This window comes from Theropithecus gelada, chromosome 20 (genome assembly GCF_003255815.1).
Source record: "Theropithecus gelada isolate Dixy chromosome 20, Tgel_1.0, whole genome shotgun sequence".
In the NCBI taxonomy this organism is placed as follows: Eukaryota; Metazoa; Chordata; class Mammalia; order Primates; family Cercopithecidae; genus Theropithecus; species Theropithecus gelada.
The window spans coordinates 54696301-54710758 of NC_037688.1; the positions used below are offsets into that span (position 1 = coordinate 54696301).

Here is a 14458-nt window from a genome sequence, read left to right on the forward strand (position 1 = left end):
AGCAATCCCCCCACCTCGGCCTCCCAAAGTGCTGGGATTATAGTCGTTAGCCACCACACCTAGCCTGTAACTGTAGTTTTTTTCCACCACCTCTGTTCAAACATCTCCTTCCTCTGAATATCTCACTGCTGCCTCCTCCTCCTCCTTCTTCTTCTTTCTTCTCCTTCCTTTTCTTTTTTTTTCTTTTTTCTTTTTTGAGATTTAGTCTTACTCTGTTACCCAGACTGGAGTGCAGTAACACCATCTTGGATCACTGCAATCTCAGCCTTCCAGGTTCAAACAGTTCTCTTCGGCTGGGCTCGGTGGCTCATGCCTGTAATCCCAGCACTTTGGGAGGTCGAGGCAGGCAGATCACCCGAGGCCGGGAGTTCGAGACCAGCCTGACCAACATGGAGAAACCCCATCTCTACTAAAAATACAAAATTAGCCGGTGTGGTGGCACATGCCTGTAATCCCAGCTATTTGGGAGGCTGAGGCAGGAGAATCGCTTTAACCCGGGAGGCGGAGGTTGCGGTGAACCAAGATCATGCCATTGCACTCCAGCCTGGGGGACAAGAGCAAACCTCCACCTCAAAACAAAACAAAAAACAATTCTCATGCCTCAACATCCCAAGTAGCCGGGACTATAGGCATGTGCTACCATGCCTGGCTAATTTTTGTATTTTTCGTAGAGACAGGGTTTTGCCATGTTGGCCAGGCTGGTCTTGAACTCCTGGCCTCACGTGTGATCTACCTGCCTTGGCCCCCCAAACAACTGGGATTACAGGTGTGAGCCACTGCTCCTGGCCTCACTGTTTTCTAATTTTGTGACTTTTCCTGCTACATTGTCTTTATTCCTTGAAAGCTTTGAGGTTAGTGTTTTGCCCATAGTATGTGCTTTACAATATTGATTAAAGAGATAGATGTGCATGTCGCTAGCTAAGAGATGTGGCAAATGGTATCTTCTCCTGCCCGCAGGACCCTTGGGGGTGGCATTGAGCTGGTGAAACTCTGCAGTATGACACATACACAGAAGTGGGGGCTAGGCCAGGTGTGGTGGCTCATGCCTGTAATCCAACACTTTAGGAGGCAGAGGCAGGTGGATCATGAGGTCAGGAGTTCGAGACCAGCCTGGCCAAGATGGTGAAACCCCATCTCTACTAAAAATACAAAAATTAGCCAGACACGGTGGCGGATGCCTGTAATCTCAGCTACTCGGGAGGCTGAGGCAGGAGAATCGCTTGAACCCGGGAGGCGGAGGTTGCAGTGAGCTGAGTTCACACCACTGCACTCTAGCCTGGGTGACAGAGCAAGACTCCGTCTCAAAAAAAAAAAAACAACAAAAAAAAAAACAAGAAGTGGGGGCTAATGGGGTGGGTGCTGGCTTGTTCCATCAGCAATTTTCAGTTTAGTGCCTTTCACATACATGCTTGTATCATTCAGTTATGATTCATTGTGAATTTATATGCCTTACTAGACTGTAAGCTCCATTCAAAGCATGGCCTATGACTTATTTCTGTAGGCTCTCCCAGTTGCCTAGCACTATGCTTTGTAACCGAACAAATGTCACCTGAAAATAATATAGGGAGATTATGCAGAATATTGAACTTGAGAAGAAGACCTCAGGTGGATTCCTGGTTTAGCAAGCAAATTAGGATACTGTGAAGGAAGGGTGCCTATCAGTGGTATGATTAAAGGCTCTGTCTGCCCCAGGATTAAATCTTTGTTCCTTCTTCTTACTAGCAGTATGGCCCTGGAAACTCATGGAATCCCTCTGAGATCATTTCTTCATTAGTAGAACCAGGATGATAACCATTGGTGCACAAAATGCTAGTAAAGAATTAATAATGGGCTGGGTGTGGTGGCTCACACCTGTAATTCCAGCACTTAGGGAGATGGAGGTGGGCGGATTGCTTGAGCTCAGGAGTTGGAGACCAGCCTGGGAAACATGGTGAAATCCTGTCTCTACCAAAAATTACAAAAAGTTAGCAGAGCACTGTGCTGTGTGCCTTCACTCCAGCCTGGGCAACGGAATGAGACCCAGTCTCAAAAAAAAAAAAAAAAAAAAAAAAAATTAGGGTTGGGTGCGGTGGCTCATGCCTGTAATCCCAGCACTTTAGGAGATGGAGGTGGGCAGATCACGAGGTCAGGAGATCGAGACCATCCTGGCTAACACGGTGAAACCCTGTCTCTACTAAAAAATACAAAAAATTAGCCGGGCATGGTGTTGGGCGCCTGTAGTCCCAGCTACTCAGGAGGCTGAGGCAGGAGAATGGCCTAAACCCGGGAGACAGAGCTTTCAGTGAGCTGAGATTGCACCACTGCACCCCAGCCTGGGAGACACAGCGAGACTTCGGGAAAAAGAAAAAAAAAAAAAGGAGTAACTAATGGCCCCGGTGCTGTGGCTCATACCTGTAATCCCAGCACTTTGGGAGGACGAGGCAGGAGGATCACTTAGCCAAGGGGTTCGAGACCAGCCTGGGCAACGCAGGGAAACCCTGACTCAACAAATAATATAAAAAATTAGCCAGGCGTGGTACTGCACAGCAGTAGTCCCAGTTACTCTGAAGGCCGAGGCGGGACGATTGTAGAGCCCAGGAGTCAGAGGCTGCAGTGAGCTGAGATTGCACTACTGCATTCCCTCCAGCCTGGGTGACAGAGTGAGACCTTATCTCAAAAAAATAAAAATAAGGCTAGGCACAGTGGCTCACACCTGTAATCCTAGCACTTCGTGGGGCCGAGGTGGGTGGATCACTTGAGGTCAGAAGTTCGAGACCAGCCTAGCTAACATGGTGAAACCCCGTCTCTACTAAAAAATACGAATATTAGTCGGGCGTGGTGGAACGCACCTGTAATCTCAGTTACTCGGGAGGCTGAGGTAGAAGAATCGCTTGAACGTGGGAGGCGGAAGTTGCAGTGAGCCGAGATTTTGCCGCTGCATTCCAGCCTGGGCGACAGAGCACGACTCTGTCTCAAAAATAAATAAATAAATAAAAATAAAAAATAATAAAGATGAAATATGTAATATGCTGGGCATGGCGCCTGCCCCCAGGAAATGATAACAATAATTCCCTGCCCTAAAGGGCAAACAAAGAAGATAACCGTTCTCCAAAGTCAACGATGCTCTGAGAACGCCACTAAAAGGAACTCAGGATAATCTCAACTCTAGCTTGGCCAGAGTGGTTCCAACGCTCAAATCGTTCCCTCCTTCAGTGATTGGCTGAGCCTGCCAGAGTCGAACAGCGGAAAGCAGCCCCGGGGCCTCTTGCTGCCCCTAGGTCGGTGTAAGTGGCTTCACAGCTCCTTGTAGTCGCCTGACCCTAGTGGTCCAGCTTCCTGCCCTTATGCAACTCTTGGCTTCGTTCAAACGGACCGCCTTTGCCAGCACCCAGTCAGAACGCTCGATCTTCGGCTGTTGTCCAATGAACGCGCGTAATGGGGAGGGGAAAAAAGAGAGTGTGAAGCCCAATCGCAGCGCCATTACACTTGAGGGCAAAGAGGTTAGGAAGCCGGCATGGCGCTCCGGTCAATAAAATCGATAGCTGGAAGCTGCCTGTGTTCCAGGCAAAGGCGGTGCGGTAGCAGCGCCGCCATTTTCCCCGAAGGCATCTTCCGGTGCCTTTCACCCAAGTTCGGGCAGGAGTTTCCTGAATAACAGCAAAAGGTTTCCGTTAGCCCTGCGGGCGGCCGATTCCAATTCCCTCCGGGCCTCCCTGGCCACGCTCAGCCCTGGTGCGGCGGGGGCTCCTCGATCCCAGGGGCCGCCAGCGCCCGAGGGCCGAGGCCTGGACGGGGAAGGCCGTGGCGCCGGCTCCTCGGGTCCCATGGCGCCGCCTTCGGCTCCGCTCCGGGCGCAGGGACCAGGAGAGGCCAGACCCAGTCGGAAAAGGGGCAGGAGGCCGAGGGCTCTGAAGTTCGTGGACGTGGCCGTGTACTTCTCCCCGGAGGAGTGGGGCTGCCTGCGGCCCGCGCAGAGGGCCCTGTACCGGGACGTGATGCGGGAGACCTACGGCCACCTGGGCGCGCTCGGTGAGGCCGGCCCCATCCGCTGCCGCGGGGCGCGAAGGGATGCAGGAGCCGGGGCGGGGGGAGGCAGGGAGGCCACGGTCCTGGCAGGCGACCAGGTTGTCAGGGTAGGTGGTCAGGGGCTTAGCGGGAGGTGCCGTCGGGGAGACATTACTCGGCGAGATCTAGAAACTGGCCTTCTGATTTGTTCTCCTTCCCCAGGGTGCGCAGGTCCCAAACCAGCCCTCATCTCCTGGTTGGAACGAAACACTGATGACTGGGAACCGGCTGCTCTAGATCCGCAGGAGTACCCGAGAGGGCTGACAGTCCAGAGAAGTGAGTGCTAAATAACCACGCAGAGCCTGCAGCCCTCCTATAACGTTCTACCTCTAACGGCTCCGTCCAGAGTTGTGGTTTGGCTAGGGGTGGGTGCCGCGTGTTTAGTGTATTCATCTTCCTAACCTCGGCGTCTTGTGTCTGGTGGTGTGGGGCCCGTCCACCACACAGAGATTCCCATGTCAGTCTGCAAGCTGCAGTTTTCCATTGTGTGAATGAATCAGTGGGCTTCTTCGTCTTTTTTTTTTTTTTTTGTAGAGACATTGTCTTGCTATGTTGCCCAGTTTGGTCTTGAACTTCTGGCCTCAAGCGATCCTCCTGTCTTGGCCTCCCAAAATCCTGGGGTTACTGGCGTGAGCCATTGCAGCCAGCCAGAATCAGTGAGCTTTTAACGGTGTTACCCTCTGCCTCCTTTCCAGGATCTCTGCCTCTAGCCACCTTTGAATTGGACCAAAGAGATCCTAAACTTCTCAGAGTTTTCTGGGTTTTGGTTGAAGGGAACTCATGGGGAACAGCTGCCTGGGATGCAGGGTCCTCTTTCTGCTCTTACAGCAGGATGACCCTTATCAGCGAAGGAGATACTGCAGTCTCCCCAGAATCCAACAAGGCTCTGCTTAACTCCATTCAGGTAGAAGGGTCCCAGATCCACCCATAGTAGAAGATGCAGCTGTCTGGGCTGGAATTTCAGAGCCAGATTCTCCAAGACGAGGGATAGCTGTCTAAGATTCAGATCTGACCATGATATTACCTTGCTTAAAACTTTTCAGTTAATTTTTGCCAAGGTTGTCAAATGGCCATTGGTTATATCTGAGTCATTTGGGGAACTTGGTAAAAATGCAGGTTCCAGGACCCCATCCCAGAGCTATTCATTCACTCGGGTGAATGTTTAGGAACTTGCAATTTTTTTTTTTTTTTTTTGAGATGGAGCCTCGCTCTGTCGCCCAGGCTGGAGTGCAGTGGCCGGATCTCAGCTCACTGCAAGCTCCACCTCCCGGGTTTACGCCATTCTTCTGCCTCAGCCTCCCGAGTAGCTGGGACTACAGGCGTCCGCCACCTCGCCCGGCTAGTTTTTTTTTGTATTTTTTAGTAGAGACGGGGTTTCACCGTGTTAGCCAGGATGGTCTCGATCTCCTGACCTCGTGATCCTCCTGTCTCGGCCTCCCAAAGTGCTGGGATTACAGGCTTGAGCCACCGCGCCCGGCCGGAACTTGCAATTTTTTAATTAGCCTCATCTGATTCAGATGTGTATCTAGGTTTGAAAACCGGCGGGGCGCGGTGGCTCATGCCTGTAATCCCAACACTTTGGGAGGCCAAGGCGGGTGGATCACTTGAGGTCCGGAGTTCAAGACCAGCCTGGCCAACATCGTGAAACCCCGTCTCTACTAAAAAATACAAAAATTAGCCGGGCGTGCTGGTGGGCGCCTGTAATCCCAGCTACTCAGGAGGCTGAGGCAGGGAGAATTGCTTGATCCCGGGAGGTGGAAGTTGCAGTGAGCCAGAGATCACCCCACTGCACTCCAGCCTGGGTGACACAGCAAGACTCCATCTCGGGGGAAAAAAAGAAAAGAAAACCACTGGGTAATTAGCTGGGCGTGGTGGCGGGCGCCTGTAATCCCAGCTACTTGGGAGGCTGAGGCAGGAGAATCACTTGAACCTGTAGGCAGAGGTTACAGTGAGCCGAGATCGCACCACTGCACTCCAGCCGGGGTGACAGAGCAAGACTCTATCTCAAAAAAAAAGAAAAGAAAAGAAAACCACTGGGTAAAATACAGTCCAAGGTCCTTAACAATGCTATCAGCAATGGTTCTCAAAGCATGGTCTCAGACTAGAAGCAGCATTCCTTGGGAACTTGTTAGAAATGCAAATTCTGGGACCCTACCTCAGACCTGCTGGATCCAAAACGGGCACTAGGGCCTGGCAGTCTGTTTCAGTAAATCCTCCAAATGATTCTGATCACAGTGAAGTTTGAGAACCATTGGCTTAGAGGGCCTTTTGACCCAGTTACTGCTAGCTCATACCTTACAGGTTTCCATGTCTTGCCTTACACTCTTCATTTTTGTGAGACGGAGTCTTGCTCTGTCACCCAGGCGGGAGTGTAGTGGCACGATCTCAGCTCACTGCAACCTCTGCCTCCCAGGTTCAAGCAATTCTCCTGTCTCAGCCTCCCGAGTAGCTGGGACTATAGGTGCCCACCACCATGCCTGGCTAATTTTTAGTAGAGACGGGGTTTCTCCATGTTGGTCAGGCTGGTCTCAAACTCCTGACCTCAGGTGATCCGCCTACCTTGGCCTTCCAAAGTGCTGAGATTGCAGGTGTAGGCCGCTGCGCCCGGCCTGTCTTGCTTTATTACAGTTTGTGTCTAAGAAGATCTTAGGGCCTGTGCACACTGTACGCTGAGCCTTGGGACTTATGTTTCTTTTCTTTTTTTTTTTTTTTTTTGAGACGGAGTTTCGTTTTTCTACCCAGGCTGGAGTGCAGTGGTGTGATCTTGGCTCACTGCAACCTTTGCCTTCCAGTTTGAAGCAATTATCTTGCCTCCGTCTCCCGAGTAGCTGGGATTACAGGCGCCCGCCACCATGCCGGGATAATTTTTGTATTTTTAGTAGAGATGGGGTTTCACCATGTTGGCCAGGCTGGTCTCGAACTCCTGACCTTGCAATCCGCCCACCTTGGCCTCCCAAAGTGCTGGGATTATAGGCATGAGCCGCCGCGCTTGGCTGGGACTTACATTTCTAACCCTGCATAATTTTAATTCTTTTTTATTTTTTGAGATGGAGTCTCGCTCTGTCGTGCAGGCTGGAGTGCAAAGGCAGGATCTCAGCTCACTGCAACCTCTGCCTCCCGGGATCAAGCAATTCTTCCACCTCAGCCTCCCGAGTAGCTGGGATTACAGGCACCCGCTATCGTGCCCAGCTAATTTTTGTATTTTTGTAGATACGGGGTTTTACCATGTTGGCCAGGCTGGTCTTGAACTCCTGACCTCAGGTGATCCACCTGCCTCGGCCTCCCAAAATGCTAGGATTACAGGCATGAGCCACCGCGCCTAGCCACATTTTTTTTTTTTTTTTTTTTTTTTTTTTTTTTTTTTTTTTTTTTTTTTGAGACGGAGTCTCACTGTGTTTCCCAGGCTGGAGTACAGTGGCGCGATCTCGGCTCACTGCAAGCTCCGCCCCCCGGGTTCACGCCATTCTCCCGCCTCAGCCTCCCAAGTAGCTGGGACTACAGGCGCCCGCTACCGCGCCCGGCTAGTTTTTTGTATTTTTAGTAGAGACGGGGTTTCACCATGTTAGCCAGGATAGTCTCGATCTCCTGACCTTGTGATCCACCCGCCTCGGCCTCCCAAAGTGCTGGGATTACAGGCTTGAGCCACCGCGCCCGGCCTGCCTAGCCACATTTTTTAAAGAATCAGCTAAGTCAAATAAACCATGGCTCATCCACAATGGAATTCTGTGCAACTGTAAAATAGAAAAAGGATGTGCTGACATAAAATGATCTTTAGAATATATTAAGTGAAAAAATGAAGGCACAGTAAAGTGTGTATAAGGTGTGTATATGTTGTATTTTATATTAGAAAGTTGAGCTGGGCATGGTGGCTCATGCCTGTAATCCCAGCACTTTGGAAGATGGAGGTGGGCAGATAACCTGAGGTCAGGAATTTGAGACCAACCTGGCCAACATGGTGAAACCCCGTCTCTACTAAAAATACAAAAAATTAGCCGGGCATAGTGGTGTGTGCCTGTAATCTCAGCTACTTGGGAGGCTGAGGCAGGGAGAATCGCTTGAACCTGGGAGGCGGAGGTTTCAGTGAGCTGAGATCATGCCATTGCACTCCAGCCTGGGTGACAGAACGTGACTCTGTCTCAAAAAAAAAATAATAATAAAAATAAAAAGAAAGGTGGGGGAAGAGAACATATGCAGTAAAGCATGTGTATGCAATCTCTTATGAAAGAAAGATGGAGAAGATGACATTTGTATTGCATCAAAAAAATGGGAAGAAACTAATATGGTTTCTACAAGGTAGATGGGAAAAAGGTGGCAGCAAGACTTCTCTGTATTCCTTTAGTAATATTTTGACTTTTTTGTTTTTTGAGATAGGGTCTTGCTCTGTTGCCCAGGCTATAGTACACTGGTGCCATCATGGTTCACAGTAACCTTGAACTCCTGGGCTCAAGTAATCCTCTACCTCAGCCTTCCAAGTAGCTGGGGCTACAGGCAGGTGCGCATGCCAGGCTAATATTTGTATTTTTTGTAGAGATGGGGTTTCACGATGTTGCCCAGGCTGATCTTGAACTCCCGGGTTCAAGTGACCCTCTTGGCCTTGGGCTCCCAAAGTGCTGGGATTACAGGCATGAGCTACCATGCCTGGTTGATATGTTGACTTTTGAATGATGTAAGCTTACCTCTTAAAAATCATTCCCTTTTCTTTTCTTTTTTTGAGTCGGAGTCTCGCTGTCTCACCTAGGCTGGAGTGCAGTGGCACGATCTCGGCTCACTGCAACCTCTACCTCCCCGGGTTCAAGCGATTCTCCTGCCTCAGACTCCTGGGTAGCTGGGATTACCGGTGCATGCCACCACGCCCGGCTAATTTTTGTATTTTTAGTAGAGATGGGGTTTCACCAGGTTGGTCAGGCTGCTCTCAGACTCCTGACGTTGTCATCTGCCCACCTCGGCCTCCCAAAGTGCTTGGATTACAAGTGTGATCCACCACGCCCAGCCTCAATTTTTAAAGTTAGCTTAATCTCCAAGAAATCTTCCTAGACGTCTCCAAGCTGGGTTAGAAGCTCCTGTAATGCACACCATATTTGCGTGATAGTATGTCACACTTAGCTGTCTATGGCACTAGGCATTGAGGCCAGGGGTTGAGTCTATTGGTCTTGTAACCTATAATGTAATTTACAACAGCAAGATCCCAGTATTTGTTAAATTAATTCTTCTGTATTCCTATAGAAAGCAGAACCAGAAAGAAGAATGGGGAAAAGGAAGTATTCCCGCCTAAGGAGGCACCCCGAAAGGGGAAGCGAGGCCGGAGGCCCAGTAAACCCCGACTGATCCCCAGGCAGACGTCCGGGGGCCCCATCTGCCCTGACTGCGGCTGTACCTTCCCTGATCATCAGGCCCTGGAGAGCCACAAGTGCGCCCAGAATCTAAAAAAGCCTTACCCTTGCCCAGACTGTGGGCGCCGCTTTTCCTATCCATCCCTGCTGGTCAGTCACCGGCGGGCACACTCCGGCGAGTGCCCCTATGTTTGTGACCAGTGTGGCAAACGTTTCTCCCAGCGCAAGAACCTCTCCCAGCACCAGGTCATCCATACAGGCGAGAAGCCCTACCACTGCCCTGACTGTGGTCGCTGTTTCCGGAGGAGCCGGTCCTTGGCCAATCACCGGACCACACACACAGGCGAAAAACCCCACCAGTGCCCTAGCTGCGGACGTCGCTTCGCCTACCCCTCCCTGCTAGCCATTCACCAGCGTACACACACGGGAGAGAAGCCCTACACCTGCCTCGAGTGCAACCGCCGCTTCCGCCAGCGCACCGCCCTCGTTATCCACCAGCGCATCCACACGGGCGAGAAGCCCTACCCGTGCCCGGACTGCGAGCGGCGCTTCTCCTCGTCCTCTCGCCTAGTCAGTCACCGGCGTGTGCACTCTGGGGAGCGTCCCTATGCCTGCGAGCACTGTGAGGCCCGCTTCTCCCAGCGCAGCACACTGCTCCAGCACCAGCTCTTGCACACGGGAGAGAAGCCCTACCCCTGCCCAGACTGTGGGCGTGCCTTCCGGCGGAGCGGCTCCCTGGCCATCCATCGCAGCACGCACACTGAGGAGAAACTGCACGCCTGCGACGACTGTGGCCGGCGCTTTGCCTACCCCTCACTGCTGGCCAGCCACCGGCGCGTGCACTCGGGCGAGCGGCCCTATGCCTGCGACCTTTGCTCTAAGCGCTTTGCTCAGTGGAGCCACCTGGCCCAGCACCAGCTGCTGCACACGGGGGAGAAGCCTTTCCCCTGCCTCGAGTGTGGCCGGTGCTTCCGCCAGAGGTGGTCTCTGGCTGTCCACAAGTGTAGCCCCAAGGCCCCAAACTGTAGCCCTAGATCTGCTCTCGGGGGCTCCAGTCAGAGGGGCAATGCCCATTAGAAGGGGAAGGACTGCCTACGTTCATTTCATTTTATGGAAGGACCCAGAAAAGGGAAGGAGGAGCCCCAGGTCATACAGGGCAGAGTCAGAACTAAACCCAGGTCTCCTGCTGGACAGAGCTGAACTTTAGTATCTTGCACTGCACTGACTGCCTCCCTGTGCGTGTCTGGAACAGTCCCATTAGGAGAGGTGACATCATTTGGTTAAAGTTTTTCAAGCTACCCTATCCTTAAATAGTTTGTCTGGATATCAGGGCTAAAAGTTCTCCCCATCTATTTTAGGGGCTGTCTGCTTTTCTAGTCTGTGCACACAGGGATTACCTGTCATCTTGCATGCAATCAGGAGAATCTCATTTATAGGTGCAGGACCTTCCCCTACTCTGCCTCTTCCTCCATACTAGGTTGGAAAAGTCTGGTTTAGCCCACTTTTTACAACACTCCTGCCAAGTGGTCTCTACCCCTTGCTTGAAAATCTCCCTTGACAGGGAGCTCACTACCTCACAAGGCAGGTCATTTCATTGTGGGATCTATAGAAAGTTAAGTACCACATTCTCATCTGTAAACCTTGCCTACGACATGTTTAATACTTCTACTTGGCAGCCCTTCAGATAACTTAATCACAACCAATTTGCCCCCAAATTTTCAGGTTAAGTAGCATGAATTTGGTCATTCCTTAAAGACAGGGTTTCAATTTCCACACATGATCTCTGCAAACAGGCTCTGGGTTTTCAGTGTCCTTTTTGAAGGGTCAGGTAAAAATAAGGTAGCACCCACAGTGCCACTACACCTTCTGGGGCTGGACTTGTTTCAGCAGCTTTGGTTGCACTGAATTTGGGGGAGCTGCACAGTACCAGCAGTTTATTGGGATGCAGATATATAAATGCCCTAAACTTAAAAAAAAAAAAGCTAAGTCTTCATCTTGTGTTTGGAAAATTGGTTCAAGCTGCGTATGAGACATAAGCGCAGTCAGCTCTGGGAGAAGGTTGGTCTTAAGGAAAAGCAGGGACCTGTGGTTTAGGAAATGCAAATGGGACTGGCTTGTGCTCTACCTGGCAGACCTGGATTGGCTTCAGGCGGCCAGTGCCTGGAAAAGCCTGGAGAATTGGGCCATACTCGACCCGGATTCTCATCAGGCACAGATGAATCACAGGTACATAATCAGCACAGAACTTCCATGAGGCCTCAGTCAGCATTTTTTCACAAAATGAGGTGAGGCCATTCAAGGAGGCTAGAAAGAGGGAATTGAACCCAGAGAGAAAGAGTCTATAGTCATCAAGTTGTGTCCATGCCAGCCTCCCTCCAGAGAGGTGGCAGCAGTGTGTCTCAATCTGATCCACCTCCATGGCACCCGCCGGGTAGGTGCTTCATAAAGCTTTACCACGTTAAATGTGAACAAGGCCTACCACTTTGCCTTGGGCAGCTGCACCAAATTAGAATTTCCAGATGTGACTCATTCCAACAGCTGGAGTGGGTCATCCTTTACCCCTGTGGCGCCTTACTACAGCTCTCCTGATCTGGGCCCAAGCAGGGGAGCAGCTGGGGAACACAGCTTTATGTAATTACCTCTGTTCAATCTTTAGCAAGTTGCATTGTAACACTGTAACTATTTGTTTCTCCTTGGATGGTGAGCTGCCCCCAAGAAGGGGTCATATCAGATTGGGTCTCATTAAAATGTCTGATGAATGAATTCTGTTCCTCCTGGAATTACTTTTTACAAAATGTCAATCTAGTTCCTTGATTCAGTAGCAATTTTTGCTGTTCTGATGGGAGAGCCAGACTTTCAGACCAGGAGACCTGCCCTGCCCAGCAGAGCCCTGTTACCAGGTCTACCCAGCCCCCTGGTAGAGCCAGCTCTTTCCCCTACCCTTTGCCACCGGAACGCAAGGATTTCCTCAGCTAGGAATTGTATAACTTTCTTTGGGACTGGATGGTAATTCATAAAACTTGGGGCCAGGTGGAGTGGCTCACGCCTGTAATCCCAGCACTTTGGGAGGCCGAGGCGGGCAGATCACCAGGTCAGGAGATCGAGACCATCCTGGCTAACACGGTGAAACCCCGTCTCTACTAAAAATACAAAAAATTAGCCGGGCGTGGTAGCGGGCACCTGTAGTCCCAGCTACTCAGGAGGCTGAGGCAGGAGAATAGCGTGAACCTGGGAGGTGGAGCCTGCAGTGAGCTGAGATCACGCCACTGCAGTCCAGCCTGGGTGACAGAGCAAGCTCCATCTCAAAAACAAACAAACAAACAAACAAACTTGGGAGCCACTGGTGGCTAACTTCCATTATGTGGTCTGCGGAAAGCAGAGATGGGAGACAACTTCCTAGGTTCCCTGAAGCACTTCAATCCACCTGAGCTGGGATCCTGGCTCTTTATTCAGTGAGAGATCCTAGCATCCTTCCAATAACTTCCCCTTTCTGCTTAAGGTGGTTTGAGTTTCTGTTGTTTGCAATCAAAAGAATGAACAAATACATAGCCTCAGTCTGGATTAATCTCCCATCTGCCTCCATGCCTAGATATGAGCTGTGAAAAAAAACACTGCATTGCTGCTGACAGGGGCCACGATACCTTTCCTGACCTTCAACCTCAGTAGAACATTCAATATTACGTCTTCCGGACTGGGCACAGTGGTTCATGCCTGTAATCCCAGCACTTTGGGAGGCCAAGGCGGGAGGACTGACCTGGGAGTTCGAGACCAGCCCGGGCAACATAGCAAGACTTAAAAAACAACAACAATAACAAGACAATATTATGTCTTCCATATATATAGAATTAAAGTTAGATATAAACTAATAGTTTATATACAAATGTATAAATATAAATAAACATAAATACTGTGGTAGTCCGGAGCACGACCACCCTATAGGCAGTGTGCCCAGAGTAGCATTCCATATATTCTTTTTTTTTTTTTTGAGATGGAGTCTCGCTCTGTCACCCAGGCTGGAATGCAGTGGCACAATCTCGGCTCACTACAACTTCCGCCTCCTGTGTTCAAGCAATTCTCCTGCCTCAGCCTCCCTGGTGGCTGGGACTACAAGTGTGTACCACCACGCCCAGCTAATTTTTTGTATTTTTAGTAGAGATAGGGTTTCACCGTGTTAGCCAGGATGGTCTCGATCTCCTGACCTCGTGATCCACCTGCCTCGGCCTCCCAAAGTGCTGGGATTACAGGCGTGAGCCACCGCGCCCAGCCCATTCCATATATTCTTAACCAGTAAATACCTCCTCTTTCACTAGGAAAATACAAGGGGTCAAATAGGAGCTTCTTTAACATTCCACTGCCTGCCATGACTCCAGATTTACTTCCGATCCATCTCCGCAAGTCCTGCATGTATAATGTTCACCAACACAGCTGGGCCTGGGTTTCATCCCCTTCTGCCCTTTAGGGACTTTGCTCTATTATTCCTACTTTCTCCTCTCCTAGTTTTATGGTTTCAGATTCCCTTTCTTGTCCCAAAGACACTCCAGCCTATAAGCATGCTAAGATCTGCCTTTAAAACAATATAAAATAACTTTTCTCTCTATCCCTATTATTTTCAGCTAAATGCCTTGAAGCAGTAGCCTACATTCACGGAATCCACTTCTTTCTTTTCTTTCTTTTTTTGAGACGGAGCCTCACTCCGTCGCCCAGGCTGGAGTGCGGTGGCGCAATCTCGGCTTACTGCAGCCTCCTCCTCTCAGGTTCAAGCGATTCTGTGCCTCAGCCTTCTGAGTAGCTGAGACTACAGGTGTCCGCCACCACACCCAGCTAATTTTTGTATTTGTAGTAGAGATGGGGTTTCACCATGTTGGCCAGGCTGGTCTCAAACTCCTGACCTCAAGGGATCTGCCCGCCTCGGCTTCCCAGACTGCTGGGATTACAGGTGTGAGCCACTGCACCTGGCCTGAATCCATTTCTGTTTATTCTTTGGCCTAGTGCAATATTAATAGCCACTTGACTGAGCTTTTATGATGTGCCATGTACTGTGTTAAGCACTTTATATACATTTCTTTTTTTTTTTTTTTTTTTTT

At 50.4% G+C, this 14458-nt stretch overlaps 2 protein-coding genes across 2 annotated transcripts in view; both read left to right on the plus strand.

Moving 5' to 3' along the window:
- The first annotated feature begins 3417 nt into the window (after window positions 1-3417).
- Window positions 3418-12137, plus strand: ZNF689 (zinc finger protein 689). The gene is made up of 3 exons (XM_025369681.1): window positions 3418-4008; window positions 4207-4320; window positions 9268-12137. Exons 1-3 carry the CDS (start codon window positions 3804-3806, stop codon window positions 10449-10451), a joined length of 1503 nt encoding a protein of 500 aa, XP_025225466.1. The 5' UTR covers window positions 3418-3803; the 3' UTR covers window positions 10452-12137.
- LOC112613885 (small integral membrane protein 30-like) overlaps window positions 11478-14458 on the plus strand; it is a 13045-nt gene continuing 10064 nt past the window's right edge. Inside the window, exon 1 of the mRNA XM_025369756.1 lies at window positions 11478-11600. Coding sequence (XP_025225541.1) covers window positions 11478-11600 — 123 coding nt within the window. The remainder of the gene's footprint in view (window positions 11601-14458) is intronic.